The sequence below is a fragment of the Bos indicus genome, chromosome 20 (assembly GCF_029378745.1).
Source record: "Bos indicus isolate NIAB-ARS_2022 breed Sahiwal x Tharparkar chromosome 20, NIAB-ARS_B.indTharparkar_mat_pri_1.0, whole genome shotgun sequence".
Lineage (NCBI taxonomy): Eukaryota > Metazoa > Chordata > Mammalia > Artiodactyla > Bovidae > Bos > Bos indicus.
Window position 1 is genome coordinate 61,677,145 of NC_091779.1, and position 16,035 is coordinate 61,693,179.

General features: G+C 41.1%; 1 protein-coding gene across 5 annotated transcripts in view; it reads left to right on the forward strand.

Moving 5' to 3' along the window:
* The window catches only part of CTNND2 (catenin delta 2), a 1,111,183-nt gene that overhangs the window by 694,623 nt on the left and 400,525 nt on the right, over positions 1 to 16,035 (forward strand). For all 5 annotated transcript variants that reach the window (XM_070774843.1, XM_070774845.1, XM_070774847.1 and 2 more), the window contains one exon: positions 137 to 392. In XM_070774843.1, the coding sequence (XP_070630944.1) occupies positions 137 to 392 (256 nt within the window). The remainder of the gene's footprint in view (positions 1 to 136; positions 393 to 16,035) is intronic.

A 16,035-nucleotide genomic window follows, 5' to 3' on the forward strand; every position in this document is an offset into this window, starting at 1 on the left:
AATTTTGTTAATTCTTTCAAACCCTTGTGTTTTGTTTTGTTTTTATGTGTGTAATTTCCCCCCTGCCTAGACCTGGTGAACCGTTTCTGTGAGCAGGTCCTCAATTTTTTACTCTGTCCCTACTTTCCTGCCCTAGCCCCGTCCTCCCCCGGTGTCGACTCCGTCCCCTTGCAGCGCACAGGCAGCCAGCACGGCCCGCAGAGCGCCGCCGCAGCCACCTTCCAGAGGGCCAGCTATGCCGCCGGCCCTGCCTCCAGCTACGCGGACCCCTACCGACAGCTGCAGTACTGTCCTTCCGTTGAGTCTCCGTACAGCAAATCCGGCCCTGCCCTTCCCCCTGAAGGCACCTTGGCCAGGTCCCCATCCATCGACAGCATTCAGAAAGATCCCAGGTAGGTACCAACCTTTTCCTCTCCCCCCATCGCTGCTAAAGAGGTATTCTAACCAGACCTGTGACTGCATGATTGTTTTTTGTTTTTGCATCACTTGATTGCATCCGTGTCTCTGGCTGAGGATGAAAGGGTTGACTTTGGTTGACTTTCACCATCTCCTGTTTGATTTGGAAAATGGGTGTTGGTCGTGGATCTCTAGTACCTTCTGCAGTTCAGTAGCAAAGACTATCTTTTGATCCGAACATTTGTAGGTGCTTGAGGGTTTCAGCTGGTTGTGAGATCTGGAACAGCTTTCTGTGGTGCAGTAGAAACACAGGATGGAGGCTGTACCGTTTGACTTCAGACACTGTGGTCTAGGTATTTCTTGTCTCAGGAGACGCGCGCTTTGTCACCTTGCATGTTTCCATGCATGAGTGGAAAGTGGATACAGGTTACACTAAAAATTGGAAATTTAGAAAACCTTTGTTACCTTCATTTTTGTGTGTGAAAATAAACATCAGGCTGAAGTTGTTTTCAACATTGATTAAAAATTTGAATATAAAGTATTAAAGAAGTTGTTATTAGTGAGAAAAAAAAATTTTTTTTTTGCTTTCTTGTTTCAACAGTGGCCAAGGCTTTAGTGATGCTCTACTTCTGAAATTGGAATTGAATTCCTGTAGAGTTAAATGATGTTTTATTCATAGGCATTTGATTTATGCAGAGTCCCATAAATATATATCTGCATCTGTGAATACTATAGATATGTCAGGTTCCTTGTATGTCTTTATAGCTGGCATCTGACTTGATTCTGGTGGTATACTTAAAATTCATCTCAAGGAATTTTTGGGTATTTTCTCTGATAGAGCACACAATGCAAGTGTACTGTATTGAGGGGTTTGCATAGATGCTTTTGTAAAAAGAAATCACCTCTACATACATAAAAGGCAGAATGGGACCATTTTATGGTATTCTTTAAGATAGCTTCTTTAGCACAATTCAAGCCTACTTGGAGGGCCTAAGGTAAATATTGTATGTGGTAAAACCTCCATTGTAAAGGAGAATTATAGTAAATGTTCACTGCTAACTACTAGAAATAAGAAAAATTCTTATATTTGCATTATTCAGCATCCTGTTCCTCTAGGCTTTCAGTCGAAACAAGGATCTCTATCATCTTTGTCCAGAAATTTGCTCTAAATCCTTTGGTGTTCTTGGCAAGTGTGGGTAGAATGCTCTTCAGATAACACAACACTCTCTATTCATTTATTTTTAAATTTTGCTGTACTGGGATATAGTTTGTTTACAATAGGTTAGTGTCTGCTGTATAGCAAAGTGATTCAATTATACATATGTATATAATCCTTTTTTATATTCTTTTCCATTGTGGTTTATCACAGCATATTGAATATAGTTCTCTATGCCATATAGTAGGAACTTGTTGTTTATCCATCCTGTATATAATAGTTTGCATCTGCTGATGCAAAACCCCCAATCTATCCCTTCTCCAAAGCTCTCTGTTTTTAAATATTCTTTCTAAATATGTTATTGAAAACATGTAGAAATAGAACAGTAGCACACTCTTTAGGAAATGCTAAATAGGAAAATACATAATTGAATTGGCAGTGCTTTATTTAACATTTAAAATATAAATTGAGGATAAGCATATAATCTTCAGTGAAGAGGTTTTTAAATTTTCATATTAGGGGAATTTGGCCTAATAGGAATCCAAATTTATGTTTCTCTCACTACAACTTAGCTTCTTTATTTCATATTGTGTATTAAATGTGTTACACTTTTAAATGGCATATCCTTTTCATTTTATATTGCTCTCCCTTTTATAGCCTTTTTTCTTCTTTCAGCATATCAACATCAGACTGTCATCTTTTCAAGTTATGGATTATGTGACATATATTTAATGAGTGCCCATTATAAACCAAGAAAGAGAAATAGCTGTAAGAAATGAGAGCGAATAAGAGTATATTGGCCACTCATCCTTTGTAGGAGTAAACTTATAGGCAAATCAGTGTTATATGAATTGCAAGTTACTATGTTATTTTTAAGAATACTAATGTCAGAAAGAAAAACAAATATTGTATATTCACTCATATGTGTGGAATCTGGGCTTCCCTGGTGGCTCACACGGTAAAGATTCTGCCTTCAGTGCAGGAGACCTGGCTTCAATCCCTGGGTTGAGAAGATCCCCTGGAGAGGGGAATGGCAACCCACTCTGGTACTCTTGCCTGGAGAATTCCATGGACAGAGGAGCCTGGTGGGCTGTATGCTTCATGGGGTCTCAAAGAGTCGGACATGATAGAGCAACCAACACGCACACATACATAGGGAATCTAGGGGCCTTCCCAGGTGGCACTAGTGGTAAAGAACCTGCCTGTGATGCAGGAAACCTAAGAGAGGTGGTTTTGATTGCCGGGTTGGGAAGATCCCTTAGAGAAGGGAATGGCAACCCACTCCAGTATTCTTGCATGGAGACTCCCCATGGACAGAGGAGCGTGGTGGGCAGCAGTCCATAGGGTCACAAAGAGTCAAATATGACTGAGTGGACTTAGCACACACACATGGAATCTAGGAAATGGTACTGATGAACCTGTTTGCAGGGCAGGAATGGAGATGCAGACGCAGAAAACCTACTTGGTGGACACAGCGAGGGAAGGAGGTGGTGGGATGATTTGAGAGAATAGCACTGACATATATGTACACTACCATGTGTAAGGGAGCTGGTGGGACGCTTCTGTATAGCATGGGGAGCCTAGCCTGGTGTTCTCTGATGACCTGGAGGGGTGGGTTATGGGGGTTGGCATGGAGGCTCAGGAGAGAGGAAATACACACACACACACACATATATATATGTATTTATGGCTGATTAGTGTTGTTGTATGGCAGAAACCAACACAACACTGTAAAGCAATTATCTTCCATTTAAAAATTTAAAAAAGAATGCTAAAAGCATTGGCTTTAAATAGATGTTATTTCTGAAAAAAAAATATTGTACCACCAACCTAAGGTCAGATACAGGCAAAAGAGACAGAACCAGATCTAGAACCAGAATTGAATAATTATGGCTTCATGTAAAGAGAACTAATAACCTGGCATCATGCGAAATGAGTACATAAAATACAATAATGCCTTTCTTGTAGAGTTTTTTTTTTTTTAAATAAAGGAATGTGTCAGAATGTTCACAGAGAAGGTAATGGCATTCACAGTAAGGTAACTCTTGCCTGGAAAATCCCACGGACGGAGGAGCCTGGTGGGCTGCAGTTCATGGGGTCGCTAAGAGTTGGACATGACTGAACGACTTCACTTTCACTTTTCACTTTCATGCATTAAAGAAGGAAATGGCAACCCACTCCAGTGTTCTTGCCTGGAGAGTCCCAGGGACAGGGGAGTCTGGTGGGCTGCCGTCTATGGGGTCGCACAGAGTCGGACACGACTGAAGTAACTTAGCAGCAGCAGCAGCAGAATGTTCATATTTAATTGAGACATCCCAAATCTAAAATTGTAGTCCACAATCTAATGCTTATTTTATGATAGCATTTTTGCATCTTCTTTTGAAGAAATAACTTTGGTCCTTCCTAAGTGAATGTTACTAGAACCAACATCTCTTATGTCTGGGGTTCAGAGTAGTTTATCTCAGCATTATAATTTATGATTTAAACTTTTCCAGCTTTTAGGCTTCTTTCTAACTTTTATACATTTTTGGAGACAGTGTGTTAAAGTTTTTTATGTATTATTAAATAGCCAACCATGTAAGCCTCTTTACCATTGCAAACATATTTTTAGAGCACATTACAATTCTCAAAGCACTTTTCCTTACGTCTTTGATGTAATTCTCCTTTGTGGGAGGAAACTGATATCTGCACATTTTGTGCCTTAAATAAGTGGAGAATTGGAAAAATTGACCCATGTATATGCAGGCTAGACTCCACACTCTTAGGCACATATTTGCATGGACATTTCTGTTTATAAAAAGGAAATGGAAATTGCATACCATCTTTTATGGTTTTCTTGGAGGATGAGGGAAAGCACCAGTTTGCTGTGTGTAGGAGTGAATGAAGGAATGAAGGTATTGATACAAATTGTCTAAATAGGTCTGGTCTGTCTGATAATTGCTGATGGCATGTGTGGTCTTTGCTTTGTTTTCTTTTTCTTTCTTTTCTAATATGTGACTTATTCATCTTATTGCAGACCAGTGTCTTTTTTCTATTAACGAGTTTCAATGAGGAATTTTGAAGCAAACCTTCGATTTCAAAGTAAGAATTTGAAATCAAGATAGCCCCAATTCAGTCATTAGACTGGAAACCAGAAGCTTCCTGTTAGCTTTTTTTTTCCCTTTTGGTGTTTTGATGACTTATGTGTATGTATATATTTAGGCTATTTTTTTTTAATTCAAATATAGTTAATTTACAGTGTTATGTTAGTTTCAGTTGTTCAGCAAAGTGATTGTTTATATATATATTTATATATATATGAAATTATATATGTATATCTTTTTTAATTTAGAAGAATTTTTCTAAGTCATAGAATATGAAAGGATTCATTCTAAGTAGTTGGCTTTTTTAAGCTTGCTTAGCTGAATCATATAGATCAGAGCAAAACTTTGGACTTTCCAGTTTTAACTGCTCTTGTGTATTCCAACAAAAAATGCACAAAAAACTTTTATAAAAAGAGGTGATAGAATTTGATTTCCTTAAATCAGCAATAACTTTGAAAAAAGTTTTTATATAGTATTTACTTCATAACAGCCTATGCTTAGAACTATATGTTAACTGTATATTGTCTTCCATAAAGTGTGAATTTCTTAAGTATCATCACAGCTACTATGTTGTTGGTGCTATGCCAAATATTGAGTTTAATATATGTTGTTTTTAAACATGTAGGTCATATAAATCTTAAAATGAACTTATATGAAAGGACTCAGTAACATTGGAAGTGATCATTCATAGCATCTTTATTTTAAAAATGTGATTGATGAAATAACCAGAAAAAAAGCAAACCTCATGTACCTGGCATACTGATGGTGTTACAAATATTCTTCTCCGTAAAAGAAGAAAAAGTTACGGCTAATACATTTACTGACATAGCTTAATGTGTAGGCTGCATCATGAATAGCATCTTTTAATCAAGTTTGATTAATCCTGTTTCAGGATATTGTAATCCTTGATGTACACCATCTCAAAAGCAGGTTTTCAAACATGATAAAGGAATCTAACATTTTGCAAACATGTTTCACAGTGAAACTCTATATTCTTTTTGTTATTCATTGTAATGGATAAATAAATACAGTGACACATCCTCGATGCTGAATTTGAGCCCAAATTAGCAACTGGACTTTCAGTTGGCTCTGTCAGACTTGTTCTCCATGTTTTGCTTCAAGCCACAGTATTTGACCAATAATCTTAAACTATGAACTTTTAAGTTGACTCATTGGAAAAGACTCTGATGCTGGGAGGGATTGGGGGCAAGAGGAGAAGGGGACAACAGAGGATGAGATGGCTGGATGGCATCACTGACTCGATGGATGTGAGTCTCAGTGAACTCCGGGAGTTGGTGATGGACAGGGAGGCCTGGCATGCTGCGATTAATGGGGTTGCAAAGAGTCGGACACGACTGAGCGACTGATCTGATCTGATGAACTTTTAAAAAATTACCTAGTGTCTTGCTAAAATTATTATTGGATGTTATATTAGTAGATATTATTAAGAAATACTGCTTATAAATATCATTGTTGTTGTTTAGTCACTAAGTCATGTCCAACTCTTTTCTGGTCCCATGGACTGCAACCCACCAGACTCCTCTGTCCATGGGATTTCCCAGGCAAGAGTATTCGAGTAGGTTGCTATTGCCTTCTGTGATCAAACCCGTGTCTTCTACTTTGGCAGGTGGATTCTTTACAGCTAAGCCACCTGGGAAGCCCCATTAATATCATTAGGAAAATCTAGGTTGCCGTTTCCCTGGTGGCTCATAGCTTCACTGAGTTATGCAAGCCCCTTCACAACAACAAGGCTGTGATTCATGAAAGGGATGGTTCATGACCAGTATGAAAAGACAAAAAGATATGACACTGGAAGATAAGCCTCCCCCAGGTTGGAAGATGTCCATTATGCAACTGGGGAAGAGTAGAGGGCAATTACTCTATGACCTAAATAAAATCCCTTATGATTATTCAGTGGAAGTAACAATTGAGTCAAGGAATTAGATCTGGTGGATAGAGTGCCTGAAGAACTATGGATGGAAGTTGTTAATATCATACAGGAGGCAGTAACCAAAACCATCCCAAAGAAAAAGAAATGCAAGAAGGCAAAATGGTTGTCCGAGGCGGCTTTACAGATAGCTGAGGAAAGAAGTGAAAGGCAAGGAGAAAGGGAAAGATATGCCCAACTGAATGCAGAGTTCCAGAGAATATCAAGGAGAGATAAGAACACCTTCTTAAATGAATGATTCAAAGAATTAGAGGAAAGCAATAGAATGGGAAAGACCAGAGATCTCCTCAAAAAACTGGAGATGTCAAGGGAACATTTCATGCAAGGATGGGCATGATAAAGGACAGAAATGGTAAGGGCCAAACAGAAGCAGAAGAGATTAAGAAGAGGTGGCAAAAATACACAGAAGAACCATACAGAAAAGGTCTTAATGACTGGAATAACCACAATGGTATGATCACTCACCTAGAGCCAGACATCCTGGAGTGTGAAGTCAAGTGGTCCTTAGGAAGGATTACTACAAAAACTATATATAAATGGTTAGATAGCATCACGGACTCAATGGGCAGGAATCTGAGCAAACTCCAGCATCAGTGTTCTTTGCCGGTGAGTTGGCTATTCACACCAAGTGGCCAAGGTATCGGAGCTTCAGCTTCAGCATCAGTCCTGCTAATGAATATTCAGGGTTGATTTCCTTTAGGACTGCCTGGTTTGGTCTCTTTGCTATCCAAGGAATTGTCAAGAGTCTTCTCCAGCACCACAGTTCAAACACATCAATTCTTCAGCATTCAGCCTTCTTTATGGTCCACTTCTTACATCCATACATGTACTACTGGAAGAATCGTAGCTTTGACTATGCAGACCTTTGTTGGCAAACCATAGCTTTGACTATGCAGACCTTTGTGGCTTTTTAATATGCTGTCTAGATTTGTCATAGCTTTTCTTCCAAGCAGCAAGCATCTTTTAATTCCATGGCTGCAGTCACTGTCTGCAGTGCTGACTGTCATTCTTGGCATGTTGTGACTTCCAGTAAAAAATATACCGTCATCTGAAACGTGGGCCCAGTGAGAAGCCAGCACCAGTGTGTAGAGGAAATATGATAGTTCTGAACTGCTGTGTTTTGTTTGGTTATATCGGTTAAGTAGAGATGCACACGTTCTCCCCTCTGACCCCAGGCGATGATCTTGGGCAGCCTGCCTGCTCTCCCCTCCCACGGGAGGAGGAGAGGAGGTCTGGGTTATAAAGGGCATCCAATACATGGGGGAAAGGACCCTTAGCCAGTCATGATTCCGGGTGTGATGTTCACCTGCCCTGCCCTTAGTATCCATGTATTTAAAACAGAAATCGTAAAAGCACCTTCCTGATAAAGTTGTAAGGTGAAATATGTTAAGACCTTGAGGTCTTTGGGACATTTCCTGGCTTAGGGAAGGGCCCATTGTTACCACCACTGGCTCTCTGCTGGCACTTCGGCTCCTGCCATCAGGGGCACCAAGATTAGAACTGAGAATGACCCTTGGGTCAGAGACATGGACAAAGTGATGAAGGCAGAGAGGCCATGAGCTGTGTGGTGGGAAAGACCAAGGCACAGATCCTGGGGCATGCCCTGCTAAGGGACCAGAGAAGGGAAGGGACCTAGTGAGGTGGGAGCAGAGGCCAGTGAGGGGGCAAGGAGGGAGGGCACGTTGAGACCTGGGCCTTCCTGGCCAGGACACACAATCAGAAGATGGAAGAGAAGATGTCCCTGCAGAAAGGATTTTGTTTGTTTTGCGAAAGCCTGCTTTTCAGGATTCCTTTTATCAGTTAAAAGGAAAAGTACAGTTTACACACAATACTTGTCTGTGCACGTATTGATTTTCCAGGAGCCCAGATTACTCATTTTGCCCTCTGTCTTCAGCATCACTAGTAGGAGTGAACGATTGCATTTCTGGAATAGTGACTCATTTCTTTCTTTTTTTTTTATTTTTTAATATAAATTTATTTATTTTAATTGGAGGTTAATTACTTTACAATATTGTATTGGTTTTGCCATACATCAACATGAATCTCATTTGTACCAGAGTGGGTTCCAGCACAGAGACCTCGACCACATCCCAGAAGTAAGAGTGATGGATCAGAGATAGTCAAAGGTGATGAGTCACTCTACCTGGGGTCCTAACTAGTTGGTTAATGAATCGTTAGCTGATCCTCAGCAGTTATGAAAGTAGAAATCTCTGTTTTGTGTTTTTCTGATTTGCAGACTTTCCTCTTGACAGCCAGCCAGTTCTTCCCCTCAGTCCATGTGCTTTTGGTAAAACAGGCTCTACCCTCTGTTTAGTAGGTGAGCCTGTAGCTCACACCTGGTCCAAGAGCCTCCTTGGGGTCCCCATCTACTAGCAAAGCCCCCAGCAGTGCAGAAGAGCCCGAGAAACTCAAGTCCCTGTAAAGTGGGCCGTGTGCATTCTGGACTTCCCTGCTTCATTTGGGGCAAAAAGCCAAGTCCAGGCTCTCTAGACCCCATCACAGGGGCAAAAGCTACTGTGCACCCTCCCTCTCCTTCCAGTAGAATTCCTTCTGCCCTGCCTATTCTCTCTGGAGGTGGCCATGGTGGTTCTAGGTTTGGTCTCCATAATGAAGCCAGGCCTGTTTGCCTTTGCTCACTTAACCTGTGTCTCTAATGTTTTACCTGTGTGTCCATCATATGTCCTAATGCAGACTTTCCAGAACTTGCCTTTAACCCCTCTGCTTAAAACCAACTACTCTCACTCCCTGTCCCAGGAACTGAGATAGTATTTTTCCCTCTGATTCAATGGGCTTCCCTGCTGGCTCAGATGGTAAACAGTCTGCCCACAGTGCGGGAGACCCAGGTTCGATCCCTGAGTTTAGAAGATCCCTGAGTTTGGAGGAGGGCATGGCAACCCACTCCAGTATTCTTGCCTGGAAAATTCCCTGGGACAGAGTGCACTGGCAGGCAATAGTCTATGGGGTCACATGTGTCGGACATGCCTGAGCGACTAACACTTTCACTTTCCTGATTCAAAACAACTAGAAACTTGCATTCAGTAGTTAAATTACCATGAAATCTTTACCAAATAGGTTTATAGGTGAGATGAACTTTGCTGACACCATCCAGCAACAGAGGATCTCAGCTCCCTAGAAGTCAGACCTCTATGAAATGTCAAGCATCTTTAGTCTTAATTTTAAGGTCCCCTATAATGATAAGTACAATGATAACATCAAAATAAGGATAGTTCAGTGCAGTTCAGTCACTCAGCCATATCTGGCTCTTTGTAACCCCATGAACAGCAGCACGCCAGGCTTTCCTGTCCATCACCAACTCCCGGAGTCCACCCAATCCCACGTCCATCGAGTCAGTGAGCCATCCAACCATCTCATCCTCTGTTGTGCCCTTCTCCTCCTGCCCTCAATCTTTCCCAGCATCAGGGTCTTTTCCAAAGAGTCAGCTCTTTGCATCAGGTGGCCAAAGTATTCTAGTTTCAGCTTCAGCATCAGTCCTTCCAATGAACACCCAGGACTGATTTACTTCAGGATGGACTGGTTGGATCTCCTTGCAGTCCAAGGGACTCTCAAGAGTCTTCTCCAACACCACAGTTCAAAAGCATCAATTCTTTGGCACTCAGCTTTCTTCACAGTCCAACTCTCACATCCATACATGACCACTGGAAAAACCATAGCCTTGACTAGACGGACCTTTTTTGGCAAAGTAATGTCTCTGCCTTTAATATGCTGCCTAGGTTGGTCATAACTTTCCTTCCAAGGAGCAAGCGTGTTTTAATTCGGAGAAGGCAATGGCACCCCACTCCAATACTCTTGCCTGGAAAATCCCATGGATGGAGGAGCCTGGTAGGCTGCAGTCCATGGGGTCGCTAAGAGTCGGACATGACTGAGCGACTTCACTTTCACTTTTCACTGTCCTGCATTGGAGAAGGAAATGGCAACCCACTGCAGTGTTCTTCCCTGGAGAATCCCAGGGATGGGGGAGCCTGGTGGCTGCCGTCTATGGGGTCACATAGAGTCGGACACGACTGAAGTGACTTAGCAGCAGCAGCAGCAGCAATCACCATCTGCAGTGATTTTGGAGCCCAGAAAAATAAAGTCAGCCACTGTTTCCCCATCTATTTGCCATGAAGTGATGGGATCGGATGCCATGATCTTAGTTTTCTGAATGTTGAGCTTTAAGCCAACTTTTTCACTCTGCTTTTCCACTTTCATCAAGAGGCTCTTTAGTTCTTCTTCACTTTCTGCCATAAGGGTGGTATCATCTTCATGTCTAAGGTTATTGATATTTCTCCCAGCAATCTTGATTCCAGCTTTTGCTTCTTCCAACCCAGCGTTTCTCATGATGTACTCTGCCTATAAATTAAATAAGCAGGATGACAATATACAGCCCTGACGTTCTCCTTTACCTATTTGAAACCAGTCTGTTGTTCCATGTCCAATTCTAACTGTTGCTTCCTGACCTGCATACAGGTTTCTCAAGAGGCAGGTCAAGTGGTCTGGTATTCCCATCTCTTTCAGAATTTTCCACAGTTTATTGTGATCCACACAGTCAAAGGCTTTGGCATAGTCAATAAAGCAGAAATAGATGTTTTTCTGGGACTCTCTTGCTTTTTCGATGACCAGCAGATGTTGGCAATTTGATCTCTGGTTCCTCTGCATTTTCTAAAACCAGCTTGAACATCTGGAAGTTCACAGTTCACATATTGCTGAAGCCTGGCTTGGAGAATTTTAAGCATTACTTTACTAGCATGTGAGATGAGTGCAATTGTGTGGTAGTATGAGCATTCTTTGGCAATACCTTTCTTTGGGATTGGAATGAAAACTGACCTTTTCCAGTCCTGTGGCCACTGCTGAGTTTTCCAAATTTGCCAGCATATTGAGTGTGGCACTTTAACAGCATCATCTTTCAGGATTTGAAATAGCTCAACTGGAATTCCATCACCTCCACTAGCTTTGTTCGTAGTGATGCTTCCTAAGGCCCACTTGACTTTACATTCCAGGATATCTGGCTCTAGGTGAGTGATCACACCACCGTGATTATTTGGGTCGTGAAGATCTTTTTTGTACAGTTCTGTGTATTCTTGCCACCTCTTCTTAATATTTTCTGCTTCTGTTAGGTCCCTACCATTTCTGTCCCTTATTGAGCCCATCTTTGCATGAAGTGTTCCCTTGGTATCTCTAATTTTCTTGAAGAGATCGCTAGTCTTTCCCATTCTGTTGTTTTCCTCTATTTCTTTGCATTGATTGCTGAGAAAGTCTTTCTTATCTCTCCTTGCTATTCTTTGGGACTCTGCATTCAAATTGGTATATCTTTCCTTTATTCTTTTACTTTTCGCTTCCTTTCTTTTCACAGCTATTTGTAAGGGCTCCTCTTACAAATAGCTCCTTTTACAAAGCAAAAGACAGCCATTTTGCTTTTTTGCATTCCTTTTTCTTGGAGATGGTCTTGATTCCTGTCTCCTGTACAATGTCATGAACCTCCATCCATAGGCACTGTCTATCAGATCTAGTCCCTTAAATCTGTTTTTCATTTCCACTGTATAGTCATAAGGGGTTTATTTTGGGTCATACCTGAATGGTGTAGTGGTTTTCTCCACTGTCTTCAATTTCAGTCTGAATTTGACAATAAGGAGTTCATAATCCGAGCCACAATCAGCTCCCAGTCTTGTTTTTGCTGACTGTATAGAGCTTCTCCATCTTTGGCTGCAAAGAATATGATCAGTCTGATTTCGGTGTTGACCTTCTGGTGATGTCTGTGTGTAGAGTCTTCTCTTGTGTTGTTGGGAGAGGGTGTTTGCTATGACCAGTGCGTTCTCTTGGCAAAACTCTATTAGCCTTTGCCCTGCTTCATTGTGTACTCCAAGGCCAAATTTGCCTGTTATTCCAGGTGTTTCTTGACTTCCTACTTTTGCATTCCAGTCCCCTATAATGAAAAGGACATCTTTTTTGGGTATTAGTTCTAGAAGGTCTTGTAGGTCTTCATAGGACTGTTCAACTTCAGCTTCTTCAGCGTTACTGGTCGGGGCATAGACTTGAATTACCGTGATATTGAATGGTTTGCCTTGGAAATGAACAGAGATCATTCTGTCCTTTCTGAAATTGCATCCAAGTACTGCATTTTGGACTCTTTTGTTGACTATGATGGCTACTCCATTTCTTCTAAGGGATTCCTGCCCACAGTAGTAGATATAATGGTCATCTGAGTTAAATTCACCCATTCCAGTCCATCTTAGTAAGGATAATTGATGGTTTAAAGGGATGTCCTATTGAATTCCTAAGTAAAGGAAATAATTAGTTTGCAATGATTTTACTATACTCTCAGTGTATGACTTGAGTTTGTAATTCATGTTACTTCCTGCTTCGAGGTTAATCTGTTTTTTCACTGATAACCAAGTTCCTGTGTTACCTACTGAATTTAGATATTCTCATGCTAAAAGTGGAACTTCCCGGGATGCTGGGAAAGATAGAAGGCATGAGAAGGGGACAACAGAGGATGAGATGATTGGATGGCATCACCAACTCAATGGACATGAGTTTGAACAAGCTCCAGGAGTTGGTGATGAACAGGGAAGCATGGTGTGCTGCAGTTCATGGGGTGACAACGAGTAGGACATGGCTGAGCTGAGCTGAACAGGTGTCTCTAGTGGTAAAGAACCCACCTCCCACTGCAGGAGACATAAGAGATCTGGCTTAGGAAGATCCCCTGGAGGAGGAAACCTCAACCCACTCCAGTATTCTTGCCTGGAAAATCCCATGGACAGAGAATCCTGGCAGGCTATGGTCCAGAACTGAAGCAACTTCTCACATGCTGAAGAAAGGGTAGGGTCTTGCAGACGAAGTCATTCCTTTGCCAATCACTTAGGATGAAGCAGAAAGCTAAGCTGCAGGTGAAAAAGAAGAAGTCTCCATCTCTCTCCATCATCACTGTGAAAGAAATCAGTTTATTTGAGCCCAAAAGGAGTGTGAATATTAAAAATGGTGCCCCTTAGAAACAAGCTGAGAACCTGAAAATGAGAAAGCCTTTTTCCCCAGAATCTCATGGAGAGTTAGAGAGTCTTACCCAGAATGGATGCTCCTAAATCCCAGTGCTCTGTTTGGGGGTCACTGCCTTTATTTCCTGTCTGAGTGCACCCCTTTCACTTTCCATTCGGTACTTTTTAGCTCTAGGAGGAGGTTTGAAGGAATCAAAAGAAGGATTTATGCTTCAGAAGGAATCAAAGGAAAGTTCTTTGAGTCTAGTAATGAATAACATTGTAAAAATGGACCACAGCATCCCCCTTTCCCTAAGGTTAGTTCCCACAAGTGGGAAAGAGGAAAAAGAGAAACCAAGGAAATTTGGAGTGACTTCTGGCTCACTTGGTTAATTCATGAAGGACTATCTTCCTATAGGAAGAACCTTGACAGTCCTAGATTTGGCTTTATTAAGGAAAATGGCATCTACATGAAAGGTTGTTGTTGAATCATGCAAATACACCAGGATTCTTGGCCCCCAGAGGAGAAGAATTCAATCCGGGGCCAGAGACGAGGCTTGATCGCTCAGAGCTTTTGTGTAATAAAGTTTTATTAAAGTATAAAGGAGATAGAGAAAGCTTCTGACATAGGCATCAGAAGGGGGTAGAAAGAATACCTGCTTGCTAGTGTTAACAATGAAGTTATATACTCTCCAGTGAATCCAAAGAATGTCTGGAGGTTGTAAAGACCTCATCAGACCTACTCCCATAATTTACATTTTAAGATAACAGAATTAGCCAGAAGGTTTAATCCAAAGACTGTCCTTAATCCAGAGACTGTCCTCAGGCAGGATACATTATTGTTATATAATCCTAAGGAATGTGGAGAAAGAAAAAAAGTTTATCCTTTCCTCCTCCTTGAGATTTCCAGACCCCTCTCTCCTTGGGGACCCCTAGACTCCCTATCAACCTGCCTAGGAAATGACTCTCTTATGCATATATTCCACATAGATTATGTGTATAAAAATGCATAGATTGTGTGTATATATGCACACATACATGTACTTGTGTGTATACCTAGGGCTTCACTGATGGCTTATCGGTAAAGAATCTGCCTGCCAATGCAGGAGACACAGGTTTGATGCCTGGGTTGGGAAGATCCCCTGGAGGAGGGCATGGCAACCCACTCCAGTATTCTTGCCTGGAGAATTCCATGGACAAATGAACCTGGCAGGATACATCCACGGGGTCAACTAAACAACAAAATATGTATGTAATCTATTTGCTAATTAGCTCTGCACACATTTACCCAGAGATAAGTTTTGCAAAACTTATACAAACACATGATTATTAATGGAACAAAAGACACACAGTAATGATGCATTGATTTTGCTTCTTGTCTATTTATCCATCAGTCTGCTTTCCCAGCCCTTGTGTTTTGCTTTTGTTTTCCCACTTTAGAAAAAGTCATTCTTAATGTGTTCCATTCTTTTAAGTCCATGTGAAATATAAATTGACAAAACTAGAGAAACTCAAGATTTGTTTTCCTTACAGAAATTTCAGTTCATCCCAGTAGCTATGAGAGTATTGGGACGCACCACCTGGCTGTTTGTCTAGGTGTTATGTTTAATCAGCATTCACATCTTTATGCTCAACCTTTTGAAATCTTAGAGAAATTCTTCTTAGAGACCTTAACCATCTTAAAGAAACGAATTCCCTTTATTATTCAACTTATACTGCTCTAACTGTGGAAAGTGCAAGTGAATGTTCGTTGCTAAGTGTGTTTGACTCTTTCTGACTCCATGGATTGTAGCCCTCCAGGATTCTCTGTCCGTGGAATTCTGCATGCAAGAATACTGGAATGGGTTGCTATTTCCTTATCCAGGGGACCTTTCTGACCCAGAAATTGAGTCCAGATCTCCCACACTGCAGGCAGATTCACCTGGTGACTATGGAAAACCCACCTCAGTCACACCATCCTCATAACCTCCCTGTTTATCCCATTGCAACGGAAAATCTGAAATCCCCTTTGGTCATTTCACATGCAAACCAGTTTTAATATTTTTCTGGATATCTTAAGTCACTTTTTTTCACCATCTGACTTTGAACATGTAATTGAGGACAAAAATGGAGCATTCAAAACTTATTGTCTTCTAAGGCAGGTGGTAGTTGACTGTCCGTTTGTGACTAATGGAAATTAATTTCCGTTGCTTCTTGAGATGTTTTGCAGCTAATAGTGCTCATTAATTTGGAGGCACTGACATCTATAGAGGGAAAATTAGCATTTTATAGTAAGAAAAGTGTACTTTGAAGTGATATTTTCATTGCTCATGATACATTACAAATCTGGTAGCATAACATTTTTCATCTACTGAAGAATCATGTTCGGCTACCTTAACTGGTTTCCTGAACCCAGTGTGTTCTAGCATCCACTTAATTCTGTTAAGAGTAGAAAGACGAGTAGAAGGAAGATAGAAAAAGAAGACATTTGTTGGCAAATCCAGT